General features: G+C 49.7%; 1 protein-coding gene across 2 annotated transcripts in view; it reads right to left on the bottom strand.

Annotated features, from left to right (window-relative positions):
• B4GALNT3 (beta-1,4-N-acetyl-galactosaminyltransferase 3) overlaps nt 1-21471 on the bottom strand; it is a 69375-nt gene extending 47904 nt beyond the window's left edge. For both annotated transcript variants that reach the window (XR_012776089.1, XM_075504236.1), the window contains exon 1: nt 21282-21471. Coding sequence is in view for 1 of the 2 variants with exons in the window: in XM_075504236.1 (XP_075360351.1) it covers nt 21282-21423 (142 nt within the window). In the remaining variant the exon portion in view is untranslated. The remainder of the gene's footprint in view (nt 1-21281) is intronic.
• Nucleotides 21472-26741: the final 5270 nt, after the last annotated feature.

Raw genomic sequence — 26741 nt, 5'->3', positions numbered from 1 at the left:
ATAAAAACAACCATGTGCACACGGCCAGGAGGAAGTGTCCTAAATCGTGGCATTGCCCACGTGACTTATTTGCAACAGGAGTAGCTCCACTCCACGTGCAGATGGCGCAGGAGGCAGCTCTGTCCAAGACAGGTTGGGTGGGAACAGTGGCAGAATTGAACAGGGGACTGGATAAGAGTGGGTGACAGTGGTCTTGTGGGAGCAAGGTCTATCATTCACTTGTACTTCTCTCTGGGTGATTAGGAGACCTAGGCAGGTCCCCAGAGACCAGCAGCAACCCACTCTGAACCAGGGGGGTGGCTGGGGTCTGGATTCATCCCCCTGATTTCCCCGTTTCCACCCATCCTCAGCCAGCGTCACCCACTTCACATCCAGTTCCCTTGGCCATGACCTCTCAACCTCCTCTCTGCAGCACCTCCAGCACCACCATGAAAGGCAGAGAGGGGTTTTGACATCATGCATTTGGATAGATTCACAAGCACCCCTGCTTCTTTTTATCCTCAATTCCTAAAGCTAAATTTCTTGGGCAAGGCAGAGAAGGTCCATGAGCTAGAGCTGGGAGAAGGCAGAAAGGCTCCCTGTGACACCCTGCTCTTGGGAGCCAGTACAGCCTTCCTCGGCAAGCGGAGAGGCAGCACGCAGTAACCGACACCAACTCCCCGTACAGACCTTCACATCAAAGCCTTCCTGCAGGACAGCTACCGAGTCAGGCGCTGATGGGCTGTGCTGCGACAGGAAATCTGGCAAGCACCGCGGAGCATGTGGGCTGTCATGGAGACCCTCTGCATGAGTTCCCTTCGGATGCGGACAAGGCAGACCTGGCCCTCTCACGTGCGTCAGTGAGGCAGAAGGACACAATTCAGTTGTGAAGTTTTACATAGAAAAATGGGGAGAATTTGTTACAGGGTTGAAATTTCAAGATTCCTACAGACCACTTTGGTGCTGTTTGTGTGCTGCTGTGCCCTGTTAACCTCTAAGAAGGTCCTGCAGTGACTGGACAACTAGTAATATCTGTTATCTTGGCTAATGGGAGCACAAACAAGAAATGAAGAATGATTTCTCAGAATTTTAAACTTTTTTTTTCCAGCAACGATATTCTCTTCATCTTAGTGAGCTACAAGTGACCGCTCTTTGCTCTATGATCTCTGCCTGCTGAGATATAATAGTTTCTTTGTGTTTTCCTTATGAAGGTGCCCAACACCTTCAGGTACTTGCATACCTGCCAGCATTTGAAAACTAAAGAAACATCTGGAGGGAGAAACACGAAGATCTTGCAGCTTTGATTAAGCAAAATGGGATTAAGAAAGCCTTTATAAAACAACTGAGGAACAGGATGCTAAAAAAGAACACAGGTACACTCCCTGATTAACTACAGGCTCTAAATATACACGTCTCTGGGTGTAGTTCTGGTCTGCAGAGGCACATATGCGGTGCAGAAAGACCCAGGGTGGGAAGAGCAAGGAATGCTGCAGGCCAAGGAAAGGAAAAGCTGTGTGAAAGCCCCGAGTGAGCTGCCCCGAGCAGCTGAGGGGGCCACAAAGAAAATGGCAAATGACTGTATATTGCCAATACGTTGCCAAGTTCTGCTACGTGCTCCTTAGGGGCACAGAGGCTTCCGCCCTCTTCCAGCTCCGCTATTTCAGGCGAGTTAGCTGACCGCAGCCGAAACACATGTCCTGGTGCAAACAGGCACGTGCATTGGTAGCCATGTACACGGTGGGGAAAGGGCAGGACTAGAGAGAGTGGCCTGTGCAGAGGAGGAGGAGAGGAGGCAGGTGGGCAACAGCAGCGGGGGCCGCTGGTCTGCATTCAGGTGCACTGGCAGAGCAGTGCTGGGGGAGGCCGTGATTCCCCTCTGCAGCGCACGGGCCAAGTCAGTGAGGAGCCGGTGTGGTCAGAAGTTGAAATGGAAATGCAGAGTTGCAACCCTAGAAAGGAAACTTGCAAGTGCCATGGCCATGTCATGTCTTAGTTATTCCAGGATCTGACCTACCACATGCGTGAACATTGCTCTCCACCTTAAAGGACCCCAGAAGGGAAAAACACTGTAATATATAGCAAGCTGTGCAGTCCCAGGAGCTTGGCAGGAGAGAGCAAGGCTTTCAAGGTCATGAAAACATGCAGGGGAACACTATGAAAGAGCACTAAGTAGGCAAGGTCAGCAACATGCACGTACTCGCATGCTGGGGTGGACAGGTATGTATGAAGAGGAGTGAATTCATGGGGAGCACATCTACACGCCCAGAGAGCACAGAGAGGAGTGTGAAGCTGTGAGATGAGGTGGGTGGACAGCCTCAGAGATGAAGGGATGGCACCTTTCGATGGGAGGAGAGATGTTTTGCAGGGAGAAGCAAAGCGATGCGGGGCTTTGTGTGTGCCTCCATGCCAGTGCGGGTGGGGAAGCCAGGAGGTGAGAAAAACTGGTGCGGCAGCATGTAGGAGCAAGCATGTGATACAAGCACTGACGCACACGCTGGGGTTATCCAGGTGCTGCTGACTTCCCCTGGGCAGGCAGCGGGTACAGAAATTGCAGCAGACATCTGTGATGTGCCTACATATGTGCAATGATTCCTTAGGACACTTTTACCTGGGGAACGGCAGCACCTATTAGACAAATGCTATTTACTGAAGTCTCTTGCCTGTGGCGCTTTCACCGCATGAGTATCCTACACAGAGAGGATCCTTGGCTATCACCATGCATGAGGGAAGACAACAAGAGAGACCCTCTGTTGACAAGGGACCAACACTGGAGAGAAACCTCATTTAACAGTGCCTAAACCCACTTGCTCCTCCAGTTGACAGCAAGTGCAGAACGCAGCCTGCATCACTCGGGGTGTTTTAACACAGCATCCAAGTCCGATCTCACGAATCCCAAGCTGGGTCTTAACATCAACCTTAATGTTAAAACATTAGGGTAGAGTGTAATGAAGTGTCGCACACCCTGGCTCTATACAAAGGAAACCACTGCAGCCTGCAAGGCTTTTATGCAGAATAGTAAAGCTGGCATGGAAGACATACCTCTGGTCTATAAAACAATGCACTGAGCATTGCCAGCAGGTTATTTAAGAGCTGCTAAAACCCTCACCTCACCTCCACTTCACACTGTAGCCTCCTCAGGCTCGGAGGGAAGAGGGAAAAGCTGCAACTAGATGTTCATTACAGATCAGCTCCATGCAGGCCACCTTGGGTCAACGAAGTGCATGTAAAATTGCCCTAGCACTAGCTCAGCTGTCTGCCATGCAACGAAGCTCAGCATCAAATTCCCTGGCCACCTGAAACAAGACAAAGTGAAGTGCAGGTGCTGCAATTCTTCTGCTGGGAAATAATCATTCTTAACCTGGAGCAAACAGGTTTGGTTAGATGTGCTCAGCAAACATGAGGAGCACAGGACACTTGAAAGGCACTATCATGAGAGTATCTTAGCATACGATGCAAAACTAGGTCCTTTGTTTACTTGGGATAGTCAATTGCTAGTTGCTGGGCTCTGGCCTGATTTGGTAGTACTTGGAGCACACAGAGACCCTCTATATGTGGAAAATGCTACATGTGGAAATGCCTTTAGAACCCAAGATACACACACCTGCAGAGAGTAAAGTTACAGCCATTTCTTTACAAAGCTACAGATCCAGACAGGACTATCACATACCTTTTAAATAATAATAATATAAAAAATTGGGATTATTTACAAAGGAATGCAAAAAAATGCACACAGGGATTTGTATGGTTTCATTTAAGCCTTGTAGTGAGATGACAAATAACCAAGCACCAGCAACAGACATAGCTGGTAAAATCCAAAAGCATGAAAGAAGAATCACAGCCTACGTGCCTGCAACTGTACAAACATATCTACTACGTTCATGAGAAAAAGCACCAATACCGCATGACTCTGCCTTGTCCTCGGAGCAGAGCCGCTCCGCTGGAACTGCCGAGATGGCCAGAGCTGGACAAGGGCCGTCCTGAGTGTTTGCTACCAGCACAAGAGGTGGCTCAAATCCTTTCCTCCCCCCTATCACCACTTTCTCTCTCAATTCTCTCTCTTTTTTTTTTTCCTTTTACTTGAACATGCCTGCTCTCGGAGACCCCCGAGCACTGCCCGGTTCAAGGACCAGCCCAGTATCATTCACCTGAGCTGTCCTCCCTCCAGGGGCCTCTACCCTCAGCCAAGCAATGTATGAAGCCCCACTCTCCTGAAAAAAGCTTTCCAGTAACTAAAGCCTTAAGCTGCTTTTGCACCTTATCACTCAGCAACAAAGAAATACACCCAGCTCTAACACCACAGGATATGGGGGTGCTGCCTAGCCTGGTAATGGAACCACCCTGCAGAAACAGTGGCAAGTCACCCTACTTGAACCACTCCAGTTTCAGGGTCTGAGACAAATTATAAGCAGCCTTCAGACCTGCAGAGCCCAAGAAAGGCATCTCTGTGGATTTTACCAGCTTGACTGTGAGAAGAGATCTCAGCAGACCTTGCAAATGCCCAGCTCTGCAGAGGGGAGGCAGCAGAATATTGCAATGTTGGATTTTAAACAGACTGGTTGCAGAAATAAGTTTAGCAGAGGGACATGGGGGCACCCTCCAAGTCATACTCTAGCCCTCCTTCCTTTGCCAAAATGCTGGCAATGCATACTGTCCTAGCTTCAGGGGAGCACCAGCCCCTTCCCAATGCCTTCTCTAGGGTGGTGGGTGAGCCTCCATGCTGCACGGCACCTAAAGCACTTACTGTCATGTAGCATCTTCCCGGCAGCTCTGCAGGGCCTTGGGCAGGGATGCTGACAGCCTGCCTGGCATGGACAGAGGAGCCCAGCGCTGCAGCTGGAAGACAGACCCTTCCTGGATAGCCTCAGACAGCAAAGGCAGGCCATTTCAAGTGGCTGTCTGGTTAGAAATTAGTAATTTTTGCCAGTAGTCAATGCCAGAACTCAGTTCAGTAACAGGAAGAGAACACGGAAGAACAATTTCCCCCCCTCCTCAGTAAATGATGATTATTAAGGGCAAGGAGGTCCCTCTCACTATTACCAGCAAGCGCAGGAAAAAGCCACTTTTCCATCACAGAACAGCATTCAGCTGGGAGAAGACAAGTCCATCCTCTCAGGCTTGTGAGCTGAAGGGACACAACTGGCTTAAGCCCCTGGCCCCAGCAGTGCCAGTGCCCCATGGGGTCCCTCCAGCCCCAGCCCTCCTGTTTTCCCGGTGCCAGCACAGAGAGCCAGGAGCTGCCAGGAGTGCGGGGTGCCAGCGTCAGGAAGAAATCTTGTACTAGAGGACTTGCCAGATTTGCACGAAGGGGAAGGAGCAGGACACGGCCACCTTCTCCCCCAGCCTCCCAGTAAGTCTGCAGCTGGTGGTGCTTTCTTCATCTTGCTGGGTTTCAGGCAAATAAATCCTTCCCAGGAAAAACAATAGCCCTGAGCTGGGATGACACAGTGCAATTCCTCTTGCAGCTGCAGGAGGAATATTTTCCCATATATTTTATATTTTCCCTTTCTTTACCCACTCTAAAAATACCTTGATGTCCTTCACATAGACACTCCTCATTCCACCTCCGGCAAGGAAAAGAAAAAAAAGTGAGCGGGGGACTCACTTAAAAGGTTTGTTTCCTTTACTTCACCAGCACGAAAACCACAGAGTGGTGCTCGCAGGAGGGAGGCACCTGTACCTAGAGCTGAGAGAGCAGCAAGGACGGACCCTGCCAGTACAGAAGGAGCTCTCTCCTTCCCGTACACCTAACATAATGGAGACCTGGCAGAGGGCTAGCACACATCCTCTGTACACATCTCCACACACAACTGGAGAGGCCGCTTTCCAAGTTAGGTGGTTGAATGCGTAAGACACAGCTAAGTGCAGCCATCCCAGCTGCTCTCGTTTCTCTGCTGTTTGCAGGAAAAGGGAAATTTCACCTCCCTTTCAGCAGAAACAGTTGTCAGGCAGACCATGAACATGCCTTCCTGGTTTTTTGATTCTTCCTGCAGTCGGCCCAGCTTTCCCCACGGGCAGTGCCTGCCAACCCTTGCTGAAAAAACAGAAATCTCAATGCAAACCTTGTTTACATTTACTCTGACCTTAGGCTGTCAAGGGGTGCTCATTTTGCTCCACCACACCCATGGTGTCCCTCAGACTGCCTCCTCCTGAGCTGTCAAGACCCATAACGTGCAAAACCCACAGCAGTTCTCCCTGTCACGGTTTGCCATTGTGCTGCCCTTGCACATGCTGCAAATGGGTCTTTCCAAAGGCCATGGATAAAAGGAATAGGGTTTAGGGACCAAGTCCCCACCTCAGCTGCACCCTTCCACCCACTTCTTGCCCCAGGCTGTGCAATTCAGGCAAGTGCAATGAATGGGAAAGGTCAGAGGTGAGACCTGTATTCTCGGGGCCCAGATGAGTTCCTGCAGCAGCATTACACACACTAGCAAAGTTGGTTCTCAAAAGACAGGGTAGCGGCAGCCTGGGGCAGCCAAACCAGCAGGACTGTACCAGCAAGGCAGGCTGGGTCCAGCAGAATAGTCAATAATGAAACAACATGCTTTCCCCTTACACCAAAGTCATTTGGAGCCCCATTAATGCTTTTCCATTCATGGACATTAAGTATTTCAATAGGATAAATAACAATTATCATTGACATCTTTGCCATAGAGGCTAATTGAGGCACAGGCTGCTGAAGCAGCTCGTTCTGAAGCCTCTGCTGCTGAGCAGCCAAGACAGGGATGGCGTGCATCCCCATTCACCCAAATTTGTGCTGTAACCACCAGACCACAGCCCCTCCTGGAGCCTGCCCTGCTGGGAGCCCACTCTGTAATAGAGAGCGAACAGGTGCTCATTTAGGGTGGGCAGCTACTAGGAGCAGCAAAATCTTCAGCAGCTTGTTCTGGCGGGGTGGGAGCGGTGAATACACACTAGTTTTCCTACAGCAGCCAAACCCCACATCTGCCCTGAAAACTTCTCCCTAAGCAGGGAGACGCCTGCAGCTCTGAAGACATCCAGGAGCAAGAATTGGCCTCCCTGACTGTTTATGTGATACTCAAAGGGAGACCGAGAAAGAAACAGAGCTCTGAGAATCAGGATTTCCTACCGTGTCCCGAGACCATCCTGGCAATGCCCTACTCTCCCCACTGCTTCAGCATCCCTGCGAACAGCCCTGGAGGGGCATCCCCACCCCTCACAACGAGACCCCTGAGAAGCCGGCAGGCACGCTGGGCGCTCTGTGTGGAGAGATTTAAGACCGTTTTCCTCTCCTCCTCGCCAGGCTCAGCTGGATCAGACACAGCATTTGGCAAGAGAAGAGCTCCCTGCTAATTTTAGCCTCCGGCTCTCCACCCAGGCAGCAGCAGCTCAACCGCTATGGAAAGCTGGGCAGCACGGAGGTGAGGGCTGGGAGACGCTGCCTTCAAACGACCCACACGGCCACACGCTGCCAGCTAAATATAAACTGGTGGCAGGCAGGGGGGAGCCGCGCTGGCTCGGGCTGAAGCAAATCCTTCCCCCATCGCCCAGAGACAGAGCAAGGACAAATTGCAGCTCCCGAGGGGATCTGCTCCTGGACCCGCGCAGCGCCCGCAGGACTCGCTTTCTGCCCAGAGGGATAATTTAGGCTGCAAACTCGCTATAGGATCCCATCACTATAGGATCCCATATGTTTTACATATTTTTGGACAGATCTGGAGCTGGTGCACCTCGCACCTCAGCACGCCATGCCGAGCAAGCACCACTTTGCAAACACTGCTCGTACGAGAGCCTGATCTGGCTCCTTCCCATAATGGTCCCTTCTTCACCACACTGCCTACTACAAAATGGTTACCCGAGGGTGGGATGCCCTCGCTGCTGAGACTGATAGCTGTAATGTCGCAGTCTCCACTGTGGGAGTTGGTGCTTGGGGTGGGAGTCAAGCCGGGCGAGTTTTCCCCTGTGCCTGGATGCAAACTTGCACTGGTTCCAGCAAACAACATCTGTCCCTCTGCGTAAGAGAAAAACCCCAAAAAGGCATGGAAAGACAGACAGAAAGGGAGCCCTGAGGATTGTGAAAGGAGCAGAGGTAGCACGAACCTCAGCAAATCCAGAGGGTTTCTGGATTAAATGCTGCCCAACCATGGACCATAGGACTATGCACAAACCAAGCATCTTTTCTTTGATTTTCACTGTACCTAGAGAAAAGGGACTTTGCATCCTTTGTAAATGAAGGGGGACACGTGAAAAATTCCTGACTACATTAGGAAATCCTTTTTCTATGGAAACAACCGACAAAGCGCTGAGCATTTGCTAGACACCCAGGACAAAACAGGTAACCACACTCTGCAAATCAAGGGGAGCAGCTGCAGCACTGAGCACAATGCTCTACACAGGGAAAACAGATGTCTTGGCAGACACTGACTACCGTAAAAAGTGGTACTAATTTTCAAGGCACCAAACACCCTTATGACACCAAGTACGTTCTTAACCATCTCGGTAGAGCTGCTTGTGGTCCCCACCAGCTTCGGTAATTATTATCCCTGCATTTTCCTCCACCCCTTTTAAAACTGAGTCAGTGGTTTACTCTGTGCCCTCTGACTCCTTTCTACACCTCCTCTCTTTTTGATCTCTGCACCCGAGACTGCGGATTCCAACCTCTCTGCACCACTGCAATCCCAAGTATTTGCGTCTAAGTTAGCCTGCAGTTCCTTCCCCCTTACAACTTCTTAGTGGCCATTGGCATTTTCTGATCACTCTCCTCTGACACTCATCTCACTATGCTCCATTTTTGGCCGCTTCTTACTTTTGTTAAATGATCCCTGTCGTCTGTATTCCCAAATGCTGCCTCTTCTCTCCTGCTTGTCTTGTCTTTCACTTTTCTTTCTTCCTCTACTTCTGCATGAGCTGCAAGACTTGCTAAAATACTTCTTTCCCCTCCTTGATGTACCTCTGTCAGATATCTAATTCAAACACAGAGTTACGAGAAAAAGGTGAAAACAGAATTTAAAAAGGATCTAAGTTTAGGAAAAAACCCAACTAATCATGCCATTTGGGAAGCACAGGGTTTTGGGACAAAGCACTCAAGAGAGAGTACTGGAAGACCCAGAGTTAATTGGCAAAGCAATTACAATTTGTGAAGCAAAGGAAATGGGCCACATGGCTAGAGCTGATGGAATGCAGACAGCGATCAGACAGTGCAGACAAACTGAAATAATACTAGCCAGACTGAGGCAGGGGGACAGGAGGAGTTCAAAGAGGGAGTGCATCCCCCCCTGCCCCACCACACACACAAAAGACCCTCTTCTCCACTGCAGCAAGCAGTGCGAGTCAGTGAGACGCACCTGGAAATGCCTTGCAAGACCTGCAAGGAATGGCAGCGTGTTCAGAGGAATCGCAAGTGCAGAGCATGATTACAGGACAGCAGCAGCATTAGCATCACCAGGACTTCTTCAGAGGAGCAGCAGGGATGAAGAGAAGGGCTCAGCAAGAGGGGAAAGGAATATGAAAGGTGGAGGCATTTATTAGCTGCAGACTAGGTGCAGGTGAACAGCACCATGCTAGCAACAGAGAAACTACCAATGGACGAAAAGGCACTGGCAGGAAAAGCAAATTAAATTCAGGCTGAATGCTGGCTATCTTAGCTCCACTACTGGAGCAGGTGAACACCACGGACAAGTAAATACACATGATCAGGTACTGTCAGTAACTATGGGGGAAAGGAAAACACCCATTGCCAAGGTTAAAGTCTGCCAAACCCTGGTCTCACAAAGCGTGCCCAATTCCCTGAAGAGGCAGGAGACCAAAACAGCGGAGACAGAATTAGAATACATCTATCCAAGGATAAACAAGCTCCCAACATAGCACAACCAGGAGCAGTACAACTGTCCTTCAACTCACACACCTTACAAAGCTCTTCCTGCCCTGAGGAAGCGGCTGCAAAAGAGCTGGACCAGGAACGGTTCCAGGAATCTACAACAGGAGCTGGAGCAGCCCAGGCGCCTGGGCAGAAAGACGTGATGAAGCAACCCCCGCCATGCTCCTCCTCCCACAAACCTGACTGCGTCGGCCCTGAAGAATTAAACACCTTCATAAAGAGGGTTTTGCCCCTGCCTGCGAGGGGAGAGGAGAACGATGACCAATACCAAACCACTTCTGGTGCTTGAGGTGCTCGCAGCTGGTGGTCTGGCCAGTGCGTGGAGACAAACCAAGCGTCAACTTGGCAAAACTTTTTTTCACAGACCACCATTTGGGCTGTGTCTGGCACTGAAGCTCTTTCTAGGACCCATATGAACTTAGATGCTTACTTGGGGCAGGGAGACAGTCCTAGAGGATCATCACCTGAGGCTTGGGAAAAGCTAGACCTGCTGGGTTTAAGCAAAAGGGTCTACATAACCTATGTGGCAAAAAAGAAAAATAAACATTGAAAGGTGAAGTGGTTGGCAACAGTAATGCCAAGACTGCTGTCGGGGTGCCTGTCTCAAAATCAGCGGGAACAAACACAATGATTCTTGGAATAGTGAATTATATCAGACTAATTATAAATGCTTGAAAATATATCCTTCAGAGCTAAGCATCCTACAGGCGCAGGGCTTGAGTTTCAGCCGAGAAGCTGAAAAAGAAATGATGCAGGCTTAGTGTTTTGAGAATAAGCAGTCATTCAGTGATCCACAGCTGACACATCGGTTGGTTTTGCTGTACGAGCCTGTTCTACAAACTGAATATAAGCCCAAGAGAGAGATGGCGATTGCAGACACTTGCTAGCACAGGCCACAAAAATGCAGGGGAACCGAGCGCAGCAGCACATTATACCACTGCCTGTCTCACAGACTCATAGAATGGTTTGGGTGGGAAGGGACCTTTAAAGATCACCTAGTCCAACCCCCCTGCCATGGGCAGGGACATCTTTCACTAGATCAGGTTGCTCAAAGCCCCATCCAACATAGCCTTGAATGTTTCCAGGGAGCATCCACAACTTCTCTAGGCAACCTGTTCCAGTGTCTCACCACCCTCACGACCAGAGGCATTTCCCTCAGCCTGCCCTTGTGTGTCCTGGCCCCTCACCATCTCGAAAGCCCTGGGCTGGCCCCACACGCCACGCACCAGTGTCCTTCCTGGGCTGGGGAGACCAGGAGGGGACAGAGGAGTCCAGATGCAGTCGCCAAAGTACCAAATAAGAGAGGAGGAAAGCATTTTTACTGTTCTTTTTATTGCTGGTTTTTTAATTGTTTATTGCCGATCTTGAAAAGAACTTCTAATGAAGCAGCTAGAAAGGGCCTTAATGCTGAAGGCCAGCATTTCTTCCTGGCAGAACTACAGTCTCCTGCTTCTCCACAGGAACAGCTGTCCCTCTAACTTCTTTGCTTGACCTGTTGCTATCCTTTGGGCCCCGCCTTGAAGGGTCTGGCTTCATCTTCAACCGCCCATTGGGCAGCCTTCTCATCCTCAGACTGAAGAAACCCCACCTCCAGGCCCCAGGGACCTCAGCGGTCCTCCGACGGACTCCTCTTGTCGCCCCGGCACAGCAGCCTGGCGGAAGCCAGGTTGTCTTGTCCCCTTTTCTTGGGGCTCAGAGCAAAAGAGATGGCACCCCTTCAGGAGGGGTGGAGCTAGGGGATGGGAAAGAAGGGCTCACACAACCCATGGCAATCAACAAAATAATTGTTGATGCCGGGAGATGGTACCGGTGAGCCTGCAGGATGGCCAGGTGTGGAGGCTGGGCCTCCCAGCTAACGCCGGGCGCTGGCTGGGCTCTCCTGTGACGCGGCTGCCATGGTGTCATGGAGGGGAGCCCTGGCACGGTGTAACGGTGCCAGGTGAGCCATGCTGGAGGTGGATCCACTTCCATCGGTTCTTCTTGATCTTCGGGTGGATCCACCTCCATGGGCTCCACACCATCAACCACATGAGCAACGGCCATGGCTACCAGGCAGCTGATGGTGTCCCCCCTCTGACACTGCCTCCTCTTCCTCCGCGTCTCCTGCAACTGCCTATCTGCCTTCCCACGAAAAAGTGGGCAGCCTCTCACCTTGCTGCTGTGGGACCTCTTTCTTCCAGTCATCCTTGGAACCCGAGGGCCTTGAAGCTCAGCAAATTGTGGGCCAGTGGCCAGGGTCCCTGTATTTATAGGGCCTGGAACAGAGGGCAGCAAGGTGGCTCGTGACATCAGGAGGCCACTGTGATGGTGATGCATACGGCCAAAGATGGCTGTTCTGGGAGCTGGGGGGCCTGTGACCTGAAAGATGCCCTACTGTGGGAGAAGGAGAAGGGCCAAGGGGACTAAGGGCCCCTTTCCCGGGGATCGCTCCCCTGCACCATTCTACTGCCCCTTGGGCACAGGGACCGCCCTCCACCTCCCCTCACATGTCCGAGGCTCCAGTCCCCTCCTCATCCCATGCCCGGGGTCCCCTGGATGAGACAGTCGCCATAGTGTTCCAGGAGGGTCGGAGGTCCTTAGCGACCCCCCACCAACCCGGCTCCCTGCAAGCAACTCAGCCCCCCACACCCAACAGCGGCTGTGAGGGGGCGAAGCATCCAGACATCCCGCCGGCAGGAAAGGGAGACGCAGGCAGCCTGCACAACATCACCCAGCACTCCATAAAGTCCCCGTTGATGGCGAACTGTTGCGTGGGCCCTTCTTTCCCGTCCTTGCCCCTGGAGTGTGGAGAGGTGCCATCTCCTCCGCACGGAGCCCCGAGGGAGCGGGGAGGATGGGGCCTGGCATCCCTCAGGCCGCTGTGCCGGCACAAGGCGAGGGGTCTGTCGGAGGCCACCGAGGGATGTCCTTGGGGCCTGGAGGTGGCAGGGTTTCTTTCCACGCCAAGGTTCACCCTTGCTCTATTCTCTAGTTTTAAGGACAAACCTTCTCACTGCTTCCCCCACCCAAAATAAGAAAGGGGCGGCCTATGACCTGGGAAAGACAATGTGTTCATTCTTAACACCTTGGCTTGGGTGTTATTTTGAATTTCTAAGTAGGTGCAAATACTCCCGCCCATTGCTATGCCAGTACAGTCTATGGGTCATAATTGCTGCTCACAAAATTCCCTCTGAAATAGGCATGTATTGATGTTTTCAAGACATAGCAATTGCAAAATGAGACTTCTTACATTTACTCCTTATGTTAGGCAGACAATTTATTTTCAAGGTACACCTCTGAAATTATAGGTCAGTCAGCTTTGATAGGGAAACTTGTTTTGGGCAGACTGTTGGTTTATTTTGCATTTTTGATTGAAAACAAACAAAACCCTCCCAACTGGCCAGCTTACAACAAAACCCGGACAGTGGCAGCTAATGCTGAGTGAGCTGCCGCAGCAGGTAATTGAGGCTATTAGTCCAGAGTGGTCTGGACAGGATCTTCTCAGCCCATTATAAATTTTGTTCTGCAGCTTAGATGGGGTTAATAGCACCCAGACATGACTACTGCAATTTTACAGAAAATAACATTACAAAATATAAATAAAACTCATTTAGGAAGTGCAGTATTTATGAGAAGGGCTGGAGATATCTTAACTAGGCTCAAAGGAACGGCAGCACTGAGGAAGCTGTCGGAGTTGCCAACACCAAATATACGGGCCAAGTCAAACAGCCCACACTAATGACATGGAAATAAGTGGCCTCTTGAAGCAAGGCAGAAACAGATTTATTTAGAATGGCAGGAAAAAATACACATATCATTGATGTAGATTATCCGCACTTCAAGAGAGCTCTACTAGACAATTCTGCAGCCTAACAAGTGGTGATGTAGATCAAATATTTTTACTGGTAAATGGGATATAACAGTATCTGACAATGAACTACTGTTTAGTGTGTGTGAATTTACACAATTTCAGTGAAACACAGGCTTCCATGTAAGCCTACTAGTGCCTAATGCTCACAGTCCAGAGGGCTAGCAGAAAAGAAAATTAAAAAGATAAAACAAGCCTGTTACAGAAGGCATCATAGTCAAACCTCTGATCTGTATTCAGTGTTTTTACATTACTGAGTAGCACTGGCTGTCAATTGCTCATATTTGGCTCAACTGGAAAAAAAACCCAAAAAACCAGAATATTTAGACTGTCTGAAATCGACATCCAGGTCACTGAGATGGAAACCAGGAATGAAGAAAACCCCCATAGATGATGCAGAGGCCTGGGACTTACTGTTTGCATCTCTGATGGAAAACAGTGACACAGAAAAGCAAGAATAGTACAAGATGCAATACTTTTGCCACATAAGGGTATCAGATAGACGTACAATGTAAAGTAACAGGTGACAGCTTTTCCAACTTCTAAAACCAAGGGGGATAAAAGGCCACACTGACCTCTCTTCCCCCTCAAAATATCTCAAATGGGAAAATAGTCACAGAATGCTGAAATAACTAAGCCTTAAGAAATTATAAAATCAGAATTAGTGACCTTTTGAGAGGGGCACTGATGCTTCAGGAGGACTCACAGATCCCCCCAACAATCTTTGGATTGTCTGCAATGATCCAACATCTCAGACTAATTGAATCTCATTATTCTGTGTAGTTTATTTACATCCTTTATTATGCCAACATGAATTATTGTTCTGAGGTGTCTTTGGAGAAGGTTGATTTACTTAACAGCAATGTTGTGCCAGACCATCTTAGCATCTCAAAGTGTAGGGGACTCTCTCCAGATCAGGAATATCAAAGCATTTGTGCTTTGGCATAGGAAAGTCTTCTCAGGAAAACAGAAGTACAGAAGAGCTCTGGGTCAAGATCCCAGTGTATTTTTGTTTGGCTGATTACACTGACTATGAATTTCTAACATCCTGAAAAGTGTAAGTATCTAAGGACCAGGTTCACATCTGTTTCCACCCAAGGCATTACATAGATCTTTCTTAAATCTCACACCACATCTAAATAAGACAGCTTATTTCCTTTTCTGGAAAGCTCTTCTCAGCTATTACTGCAAGACTGAAAAAAGCAATTGAATTGGGAAGTGACTGGAAAAGGGAACATCATTGCACAGCGAGAACAAATAAGAAAGGGAAACTCAAAGTACAACAAAATATATAACCCCATCAATTCTTGAGGCTACCATTGTAAGCGCTGGAGAAAGAACCCCATGGTCACTCCGTTCCCCACTGCCACGACCTACAAGGCAACCTCTGTCTTCAGGAAAACATACTGCCTTTTACCATATTGCAGACATCAGCAATTCCAAACCACCAGATGAAAGACAATGTCCATCATCTCTCCCAGCACCACTCTTCCTTCACATCTGCCTGAACTTGCAGGCAAGAGAAGGCAGCGCCTTCTCTTTACTATACTATACGCAGAAATGTTTCTCCAGAAGACAATAGCATTCCTCTGCCAACCCCACAGCACAGAGGAGATGCACAGGAGGGTACCGCTCCATGAGATCCGAGTCATCCTAATCCAGTCTGACTCAAGACGGGAAGGTTTGGTGCAGGAATACGTGCTGTGTTGGCACACCGCTACACAAATCTGTCGCAGGTAATGTGTACATAAGGGACGGCGCAAGAGTATATTTATGATGGTAATATGTAATCTTTGCACGTGATTTGGGGGATCTTCTGGGGCCAGACAAACTGCGGGCCAGGTTCCAAGAAGACAAACTCTCACAACTCTCACTCAGCGCACAGGGACCCAGGCACTCAGTGCCACTCCACAAAAGCGTTTAAAAGTCAAATCCCTACCCGACTTCAGGTCAAAAGGTGAAAAAAGCCAGGTTCACAAATTACCTGCAGTACATGCCCCAGCAGCAGTGAAAGGATACGCTGACCCAGGACAGGTACGGCATAAGCTAGCATGAAGTCCAGGCATCCCCTGGCTGCTGTGTCAATGAACCTCACAACCAAGCTAGAGTATGATCCAAATTGCTCTCAGTGGCCCTGGCTTCTCCACTGAGTCTGCGACAGCGGTCTGTGCTGTGAATATGGGCCTGGGGATGTTGACTCACTTTACGTACACCAGCAAGAGCAAGGTGTGACGGCACTTCTGGTCATCCTCCAGGGAGACTGAACTGACCACCTAGAAGTGAAAATTCTGCCCCACCTGCAGTGCCCATCCTTCTCCCCGCTGGTATAGCAGCCCACGATGTGCTTTGGGGAACGGTGTTGCTTGGCACAGGTCCCTGTGAATGAAGGTCTCACTAGTGTCTTCAAAAGCACAGAAATATCATATGCAAACGTCATGGTATGGATGTTCCCCTGCTGCCAACCCTTCTCTTCAGTCAGGATGAGGTGCTTTGGAGGCGATACCTAGTTTAAGTTTTCCTCTGGGTTAACAGATTCCACAGAGAGAAAATAGATACTTCAGCCACCACTGGAGAGCCACACGGTCCAGTTTCTCCCCACGGGCACTCAGTAACTTTCAGTGCAATTAGCTATACAAAAGAGCGATACTGTGCATGTACAGGCAAGTACCCTTGCATGCGAGCAATTGCAAAAGTCAGCCTGCGTGCATGTGAATGAACCTGCATATGTAGGTGTGCTCACCCTTATGCATAGGTGCTTCTGAGGGTGCCTGGGCAGGGATGCTAGAGAAGGAAGTCAACGCATTACATTAAATGAGCAACTTCAGCTTTCTGCCAGCTACTTTTCTCATACAAACACGTGCACCTGCCCATTCACACCAACACTCGGGCCAGTTTTTAGGCAACTCGCGCTGCTTTGTAGTAGCCTGGATGCCTGAAGATCAGAGAGCTCACTGTGGTGGGGGGGCAAGAAACCAATTTTCTGGGGAAGGAAAGGGACACTAAAGACGTACATACTGGGGAGGTGGAAGTCTTGCCATAAGGACTGTTCTATTCGCACATCTCCACGGTTTCTTCTGAACCCCTCCTATTTCCCACTTCAGGGAGCGGGACTGCACGCTACTGAGTTAGAAAAGCAGCAGTCCGAGACACTAGAAGTGAGACAAACCACTTGTCACAATCCAAGATAGGAAGATAACACACTCCCAGGGTTATTTACACGCAACAATAAAATGTGGAGGAACAGGCGTAGGTTGAAGCAGCCAGGAGCAGCAGGTTAAAGAAGGGCCCTCCGATCCCTCCTTCCTACAAGCTGCACCTCCCAGCAATCCAATCTAATTCTGCACACCCTGCTTGTGCCTGACTCAGCGTGACACTCACACCTGCAATAAAGGAAATTAGTGCAAGTGATTTATAGTCTCTCGAGACACCCTGGCCTGGCAGCAGAAAAAACGGAGTCTGCACAGCAACGGCTGGGAATGACCTCACCTCCAGATTTCTTCAGGGATCGGGATTCGCTTTACTATGTTGACACAAGGCTTTTAAAGCAAAGGGGGATTGTTGCACATCCTCCTTGCCTGCAAGCACGGCTCGCTGACGCCAGCCTTGCTCCCTCAGAGTCATACCTTTCTGCATGGGCCGGCGAGATGAGGCACTGCTGGGCACAGAAGAGAAAAACAGAGGTAGCAGGAGGAAGTCCCCAACCTACCAGCCTTTCCATCCAAACAGAGCATTGCAGCAGCTCTGGGAAGACGCAGTGTCTTGGGGTGGGGGTCTTCCCTGAGGAAGACCTGTCCCTGCCCTTGCCCCTTCTAGCCATGCTGCCAAGCCAACGGCATTACAGCAGTAAAGGCAGGGTGCAGGACTCGCCCTCCAGACCTGGCTGCTCTGGGCCTTACTGGTATTTTCTCCCTCCCCAACACCTCATTCACCCTTGAAATAAGAAAGTTTCCCATCTCCAGCATTCACTTGCAGGAGCAAAGCGTGCTGTGTAGCAGCTAGTAAAGACAAGAAAAACATTTCTACTGGAGAGCCTACTCCACAGAGGTTAGTGCCCGTCAGCAGCGGGAGTAAACAGTCTCCAGCTCCTCGGGTTTCTTGGCAGGGAGGCAGTGTCCTGCCTGTTACAACTTGTTTTGGATGACAACAGGCCACATTTCATGTGAGGAGAGTTGTGCCCATCTTCAGCTCACACCAGCCTGCTTGTTTTTCTTCACTCAGCTGTAAACATGTTTAAGATTCCTATAAATACCTATTGGGCAGCAGACCAGCCAAATATGCTCAATTAAAAAAAAAAAAAAAAAGAAAAAGAAAAAGGCAAGCCCCACAACAACAGGAACAGAAACATCCTTCTGCTCATGAGAGAACAGTCCTGCCAGTAAGGCTCCCTGGGAAGAATATGTAGGAATACCTTGATGCAGTCACATCACAAGAAAAAAAAAAGATTTTTTTTTTTTTTAACCAGACTGACTGCTCTTTCAGCATCACCTTCAAAGGAAAGCTATCACTCATGAGAGCCCATACTATTATCCGTTCCTGTCCAGCCCATCCCAAACCTCTCTGACACCTAGAAAAGGGCCCAGATCAACTTAGGCACATGTGAATCCCAACCCATGGGGTATACTGAGCATGAATTCTGCACCTCAGGCTGGTCCCTCAACCTTTGACTTCAACGTTACAGCAAAATGAACCTCATGGCCAGAGCCTCTCCCAGCGTACGGTGATGCAGTGCCATGGAAGCCAATGGGTACCGATGATTACAGCCTGTTCTCCTAGGCCCTTTATTCTCTTTCATCCAAACTTATTTATATGCTTAACTTTGTTGCATAGCAGAGCTGCATATACATCAAGGGAGGACAGTCATGGCCTCAATTTTTAAGCATCGCTTACTCAAACGCCAAGACCCAGGCCATCTGCCATTTACTTCCTCCACCACACACTGATCTGGTGGGGGAAAAGGAGGAGAGGAGCATAAAGCTGAGGAGGATCCACCACACCTGACGACTTGCTCTAAGGCGCTGACCTGGGAGCAGGGACAGCATGGGGGCATCACAGTGGCTTGTGCTCCGTCCCATGCGTGGCTGAGATGAAAGGGAATATTTTCTGTGACTTCTTACAGCCTTGCAAGAGGAGGGCTCACCTCTCTGGAAAGAGAAAACATACTTAGCTTTCCATACACAGGCTGTTCTGCAATGCCTTTTAGGGAGGCAAGAAGAAACTCTGTTATAGACATAGGAGATGGAAACAGTCATCTCCTGTAGATCTCCTTCCAAGCCCAGCTGCTCTTCAGCTTTCTGGCCTCAACGGAGAGAGCCTCTTAGCCTTTTGCCCAGAAAAATTACCCAACAAACAGCCTTTGTATTTTATCATTAATAACTGGGGAGGGTGTTGCATCAGATAAGTTGAGGTGGTAGCTCTTGGTTGGTCCCAGGTGTGACTTACAGTAGGGTTCCCACCTGGGACATGCAACAGAAAGCAATGCAGAAATGAGAGGGGAAAAATATTAATTGCTCTGAGAGTCACTCCCTCCTACACCAGCTCCCTGGGATCTCTGGAAAGAGTCACCATGTAGACTCATAAACGCAGCCGTCCCAGTCCCCAGAGAAGAAAACATTACTTAGTTTTAACAGCCAAAAGAAAACAAATACTATTTGTCTTTCATTCCAACTTCTGATTTCTCTTAAAACAAAACAGGCTTTTAGAGGTACTGGGGCAAAAGGAAGGGTGGGGAGGGGTCACAGATTAACCTTCCTCCTGTTAGCAGGTTCCAGGATCCTGGCCACGAGGCCAGGAAAACATGATGCCGAGTGCCCAGCACACCCGCAGAGCCTCGGCTCTCCGGGCACAGCTGCTCTCCCTCCGTGATGCCGCAGAGCCGTGAGAAGCTGCCTGCTGGAGGGTTTCAGCCTCCCGCCCTTTCCAGCCGCGTTTAAATGCCTTCTGCATGCAATGAGCAGCAATGTCTCTGGTGGATTTGGGAGAATCTGGACTTCTATATAATTGAACTTTAATATAATGTAATTATTTTCCTCATCTTCTGTTTTAGTTGGTAGTAACTGTAGTCATGTCACTGTTTCCAGTTTCAGTCTTAAAACAGAATGACTTTTATAACAGAGATGTAAAAATAACCCTGTCTAAAAACAAAGAAGAACCCAATTCATAAGAAAAATTGTTTGCTCCTGCGCATCTCTTCTGTCCTCACGCTCTCTGCTCCTTTCTCCCACGCCCTCCCTCTCCTTTTGCATTGCTGGCAGCGAAAGGACTGTCAGCTGTACGGCTCCAAACACCTGACTCAGCCCCTCTCTCCTTATAACCACTATTTTAAATACCTCCGAGTGGTTTGTTTTCTCCCTTGCTGCACCGCACAAGTCCTCTACATACCTCTACAGACTTCTCTAAGGATCTTTGGGGGGTATTGGCAAAGTGGTGTACAGTAAGAGGCTTAGCTAGATTGCATGAAAGATGTAACGCAAAGTAGACTCGTAGTGCAACCCATCTTCTCAGGTCCCAAGTAATTCCACCAGGCATAAAAACCAGATTATAACCAGAGGATTTATCCTAGCCAAAGAAATCAGATCTCTTACACTGTTGGAACAATAAATATGTGTTTTTAGCCTTAACGTCACATATAATACAGAACAAATGGACAGGCTGAAGTCCTGTAATGGACTTTGTGGGAGGAGACGTTCATGGAGCTCCTTGCAGAGCCCCGGTCTAAAGCTTTGAGACCGAAACCAAGCCTGACTCATGGGAGTAAGAATCAGGGGTTTTATAATGTGTAACAAAGGGGCCAAGATGCTGAAAAGTATTAATAGTCAAATGCTCACATGGATTTGAAAAACTACATCAAACTAGATTGGCAGCAAGCAGTGATATTATTTTAAGAACAGCAGCAACACCACCACAGGCTTTTTCAAAACCTTGGGCCACTCAAAACTTTCTTGTAACTGTAAAAAAGAAGAGAAGCATAAAAACCCACACATCACTGACAGAAATAACTGTTTTCCTCTGCACCGGGAAAAGAAGCAGCTAACTGCACTTAGTACCAGCCCTGCTGTAGTCCTAAAAGTTTGCACAAAATGAACCCGCTACTAGGCAAGTGGTGTGCATCTCCCGGGTACGCATTCCCTCCTCCTCCTTTGCATACACTTCTTCTCTCATCAAAAGCAATATTCAAAGCATCTTTGCTGCCTTCCAGGTTAGCACCAGAGCACCGAGAACAAGAGACACCTCAAAGCCGTGACTCCGGGCTCTGCAATTCCAGCAAGGTCACGTTTTGACAGGTCTCCTGACAGGAGGGTGAGAGCCGGCGGGCCGCAGGAAGAGAAGGGAAAACCCCCAACACCCATCTCCTTCCCGGGGGACAAAACCCACCTCCGTCCCCGGCGGCTCCCCAGGGAACGGCTCCTCGCCCGCCGCTGCAGCGGGCTGCCCTCACCCCCTCTTCCCCGGCCGGCCTGGAAACGGGGACACTGCACCGGGCTCCCGAGTGGGACAGGGGAGCCCGGGGCCGCGCCCGGCTACGAGGGACGGGACGGGACGGGATGGGATGGGATGGGACGGGACGGGACCCCCCCGCCCTGCCTGCCTTCCCTTCCCCCAGCGCCCCGCGGGGTAACTCACTGCGGTCTGGGGGAGCCCCGCCGCCGGCCGCCGCCACCAGCTCCAGGTAAGCGGCCCAGAGCCCCAGGGCCAGCGCGCCCAGGGCCAGCAGCAGCCGCAGCAGCCGCCGCCGCCGCCGCCGCGCCAGCAGCCGGCCCCGCATGGCGCCGCTCAGGGCGCCCGGCCCCGGCCCCCGCCGCCGCCCCGGGGCATGCTCCCGCCGCCGCGCCGCACCGGCACAGCACGGCCCGGCCCGGCGCCGCGGCCGCGGACCCCCCTCCTCCGCGGGGCGGGCCCAGGTGCGGGGCGGCGCCGCGCCCCCGCGGGGGCAGCTCCCGGCCCGGCTCTGCCACCGCCCCCCGCACCTGCCTCCGCCCCGCGGGGGCCGAGCCGGGGGCTCCGCGGCGGCGGCGGCGGGGCCGCCCCCGCCATCGTCCCCCTGGCCGCGCTAGGGGCTGGCGGGCGCCGGGGCCGGAGCCATCCCCGCCCGGGCCGCGGGAGTCCCGCGGCGTCAGCGCTTCCAGAGGTCTCCGCTCCTGCCAAGGCAACAGGAAAGCTGCTTCAGTGGCGGAGGAGAAGGAGGCGGGCACGCTCCCCCGGCTCCAAATCCTCCTCGAAGCCGGTTTTCGTGCTGGTAGGAGCGTTGGTGGATCCCTCCGGTGAGAGGACGGGAGGTGATAACTCCCCTATGCAGGGGGAAGCAGGACGAGAGCGGGGCGATTCAAATTCACACCGTTACACACAGCTGAATCTGTTTTAAAGTGTCTTCCACCTGGTGCAACAAGTGTATTTACTTCAAAGTGCTTTGCTCAGTCAGGAGGAACAGTGCTCATGGAGTCTCCAAATCTGCCTTCTGTAGCAGCTGACGAGATGGCGGTGTTCCACCGTTCAGACCCACCAGAGGGTTGGGTTGCGAGGACGTTGGAGGCCCACACGAAGACCAGGACCTTCCTTGGGTGTGCTTAGTGCTTCATTTCACATCTCAAGCACGCTTTTGAAGTCACTCTCCCAGCTGTTCCCCCCGTGCTGTTGGTTTGGTTCACATCATCAAGCGGTCTCAGAGAGGATGCAAACTGGATTCCTCCCAGGTGAAACTAAACTGGAAGATGCTGTCTGGGATGCACGTAACGCATCCAGCGGGGGAGCTAGTCCAGAGTAACCTCCTCCCAAATGTGTATGGTGGGGGTGTTGGGTCACTGGCACCAACCATTTTCCTTCCCAGCTCTGCTGCTGCAGAGCTGCTCCTGCGCAGATGCAGCCCCTGTGCTGTGTGCAACCGTGAAGAGAAACCCTCAGGCTGAAGTTAATTTTTAAAAGGCGTGCAACGATGATAGACCTTTTTTTGAGGGCCCAGCTTCCTTTCACAGCAGCCTTCTGAAGTGGGAGGCTGCGCAAAAGGACACTCGCCATTATTTAGGCTTAGAAAATGCGCCAAAGGCCTTTCAAATGGCATGGAGGGCCACAGAAGAGCGGTGTGAGTCCCAGCAGGGACAGGCTGACATTGGCAGAGTGCCAGCATCCCAAGCGTTGCACTGGTTGGGGCAGAAGTAGCGTCCGTATTCTCTGGCATCAAGTGCTGAACACCGTATTCCCAGTGTCCAGGCAGCAGCTACAGACCCTGCTATTACCCGTCACACATTGGGATGGACAGACGGACGATAGGTTTCCTTTTTCTGAATGTCTCACAAAGGTTTCGGAGCCATCTCCCTTCAGCTCTGTGTCGGAGAGGTTTCTCTTGTTTCGGGAAAGTGCATCCAGAGAGTTTTATACCTGATTGTGGAGGTGGAAAGAGATGACGTTTCTCAAGATAGAACCAAATCCTGCGGCGGGGGAGGCTGGTGAGCGGCTCTGCCCTTGTCCCCTGCCTCCCAGGCGACAAGGTCCATTCTGCAGCTTTCGCGGATGCAACACTTGCGTTCCTCCTTCCTACCTTGCTCGAGGCTGCGGAGGCGCCTGGCACGGATCCAAGCTCAAATCATGGCACTACTTCCACTGGTGACAAACAGAAAGGGCTGCCAATACCCGGCCACCACCAGCACCCATACGACTGAAAACTTGAAGCTGTGCGCCAGTTTAATCATCGCAGGGCAGAAATCTCATATAAGGGTATGACACTCACTGTGGAAATTTTTTTGGTGGTGTGTTGGTTTGGGTTTTTTCCAGCATGAGAGGAATAAACTGAGTTTTTCATATTTGTTGAAAAAAAGAGGAAAAAATACTAGGAAAAATGTGTAATAAATACCAATCTAAAAGAAACTTTATTTACCATTTACAGAATGAGAACTGAATGATGTATTCTCAGCAGGAAGTTGTCTGCATTTCTTAAAGTAACAACCTTAACTTTGAAAAATGACAACTGCACTTTGTTGAAACTTTGCATATTAAAGTAAGTAAGCGCATTTTTCTCTTCTGAACATGGTACTAAAATGGAGGGGAGGGGAAAGTGAACTTGTAGGCTAACAGTAGTATTGTTGACTTGTAAAGAAACAAAATCTTTTTCCTGGTAGAACTATGCTGTAAGGAAGACACAGAAAAGCTCTTATCTCTGGAGAAAAAGCTTAAGGAAATGTGTGGCATGTTGATGTCTATCTGTTTCAATATAGTTACAATAGAACAATATTAAGGAACAAAACTAATCTGGATGTGTAATAAATAGTGAAATGAGGAATTGGAATAGCCCTATGCTGTACTTAAAGTAACTGATTTTGGCTTATTCATTGCGGAAAGTGCTGATGCCCAGGAGTAGGAGTCCCACTTACAGTAATGTTTTAAAAACACCTCACATAAATGTTTTTATCCCAAGTCCACCAGCAGTCCTGGATTCCCAATTTCTCAAGCGTCCCAAGTCACACAAGCGCGTGCCCAGACCTCCACATCTCCCATCTTCACTGGGTGCAATATGGTAGCGGTGGAAACTACAGCTTGCAGTAATCCCATACGCTGGGGTCAGCCCCGGTGGGGAAAGAAACAGCAAGAGAGCTGGAAGGAGGTGATGCAGGAGCAGGGTCTGTGTCATGGTTAGATGACTCAGGCAGGGAGCTGACACTGCCGATTGCCCTGACGGACCATCCTTGAACATCGGACAGATCGCCGCAGGATACACCTCTCCTAGCCTACCCTGAATACCCGCTTCAAAGAAACTGACTATTTGCCAGATGAGCCAACTGGAGCATTTTTTTGCTTTGTTTGGGGTTTTGTTTGTTTTCTATTTTGGCTATGTTTCCTCATGATAAAAGCAGCCTTTGATAGGAGTGCAGCACTTAAGGACGCGCATCTCCTGTTCCTCCCGGCTCCCCTCTCCAGCTCCATCTCTGTGCATCCCTGCCTCTTCTTGTTATGCTTTTGCTTCTAGTTATCTAACAACCATTTCTCTGTTCTGTAAATTACTTTTAGCTCTGTGCCAACATCCTTTCTCTGTAGGCTCCCCAAAGGTTCAATTATCTGCCACTTGCTCCTTCCCTTCTTTCTTCTTGTGTAATTTTCATTTTAACACTAATTACCAGCTCCACACCAAAGATGCCCAACTGCCCCTGGCTTTCACCACCCCGGTGGCTCCACACCCCTATTCCTGACCTCAGCCATGCTCTGAAGCACAAACAATGACTTCATCTCAACATTCATAATCGAAACGGCTCAAAGGCAGAAGTGTTTCTAAAAGGAAAAGGCAGTCTCTGAAGACACAGTTCCCCATTATTTCACTTTTTGGCTCCCCAGGAATGGACTGGGCTCTAAAAGGCATTACCGGTGGAGCTATCCCAGAAAAATCCCTGTCAGCACTGCAGTTTAACATCACAGTAAGGGAATCCGGGTGGTCCCGCAATTAACAAACTATTAGCAAAAGGACCTTCTTGCCCAGTTAAGTTGTGCTGATATGGTGGGGTTTGCTAACAGTTCTATTAATCAGCAACGTGATTTTTACCTATACACAGTTACACTGCCAACATTTGTATGAACTGGCCTGAGCCAGGGTTTGAGACTTCCCCTCGCTTTCACTGTTCACGTGGCTACGCTCCCTCAGTTCTGGCTTTGACTGACAGTGTCACGGTCACACCATTGCTCTCCTACAACTTACCTGTCGGGGTGGAAAGCCTCATTCATTATTCTGTCTTTTCACTGTGTAACTCTTTTCACAGGTCTCAAGCCCCAGCTGTCCAGATAAAATTCCATAGAAATGGCTGCCCTTCCTTTTCAGCTGGAAAGAGGACACATTTTTACATGAAGTTCCCCCCGTACCTCTAGGAGCACCTCCTTATTGCAGGTCCTGCCCCAGGAATTGGCCTGAATTGCTTTCTGCATATCAGACCGATCTCTTGATATCTAGAGCACACATTTGCACTTCCAGAAAAAAGTTTTTATATACTTCAAGTTGAGAACTTTCAAAAGACTTTTCAGGGTTTAGACATTTACCATAATGAAAGACGTATCTACGTATTTGATAATTTTGGAAGTCCATGTTTTCAAATCTGACTAAAGTCTTGCCTAAATTTCCTCCTTCCCCTGTATTAAAAGTATCAGCGCTTGGCTTATATTTTAAGCGACTGTGCTCATCATCCTTGTGTTTCAAGAAGTTCCAAAGATGTGCCACAGTCATTTTATTAGGGACACTACAGAACACAAAGCTGAGCAGCTCTCCCTGTGACGACACCGAGCAGACTTCTGTCCACCCAAGCTAGCACTGAAGAGGAAGAAAACTGTTTTCCGGGACAGTTCAGAAGTGACTCTTACAGAGATAAATGTTTACAGTGAAAGAAAGGCAATTTGGTCCCTGAATTAATACAGGAGAATCCAGCACATCCTGGACATGCTTCACCAGGGTAAATCCAGAGCTTTTTATTCAAATTGAACCCATTTCAACAATGAAGCCCTTCATGCCTGTGTAGTAAATCATTGTCTCGCTTTAACATAGAAACACTTCTGTGTTGAAAGCCTCTCTGGGTTTTCTGAATAAAACCAAATAATCCGTATTTACACATTTGTACTCTGTCCACAATCCAATAGCATCACAATTCTTAAAACATGCAATTTAGTCAGTGTAAGTGAATAGCCAGCCCCATTGAGGGCTCTGTTTATAAAGCTGTATTTTTGGAGCTTACTTGAAGGGCAGCCACTCTAACTCATATTCAAAGATGGCCTTTCTCCAAACAGTTCATTTGGTGCTAAATGGGAAATATCAGAAGGACACCCCACTCTTCTCAAATACTTCAGTCATAGCAGAAATGTTTCCTGCTAGTGGATTAAATTCCAGTTACCTCTGATGGCCTGTTTCAGAAAGGAAGTCCTAAACTTTTGATGCAACATAAGAATCGAAACAAACTTTGTTCTTTGTGCCTAAGCCCTATGAATACAGCAGCCAAAAGGAATCATCGCAGCTTTCACCTCTCACACCTTCTACGCTGTATCCAAGTATGTTTTGGTACATAATCCCAGTCCACATGCTAAGAAGTGCGTATACTTCTACAGTAGACTTGCAAATTTGAGAAT

This window comes from Mycteria americana, chromosome 1, assembly GCF_035582795.1.
Source record: "Mycteria americana isolate JAX WOST 10 ecotype Jacksonville Zoo and Gardens chromosome 1, USCA_MyAme_1.0, whole genome shotgun sequence".
NCBI classification, from domain to species: Eukaryota; Metazoa; Chordata; class Aves; order Ciconiiformes; family Ciconiidae; genus Mycteria; species Mycteria americana.
This window is presented reverse-complemented; position numbering and strand designations above follow the sequence as displayed.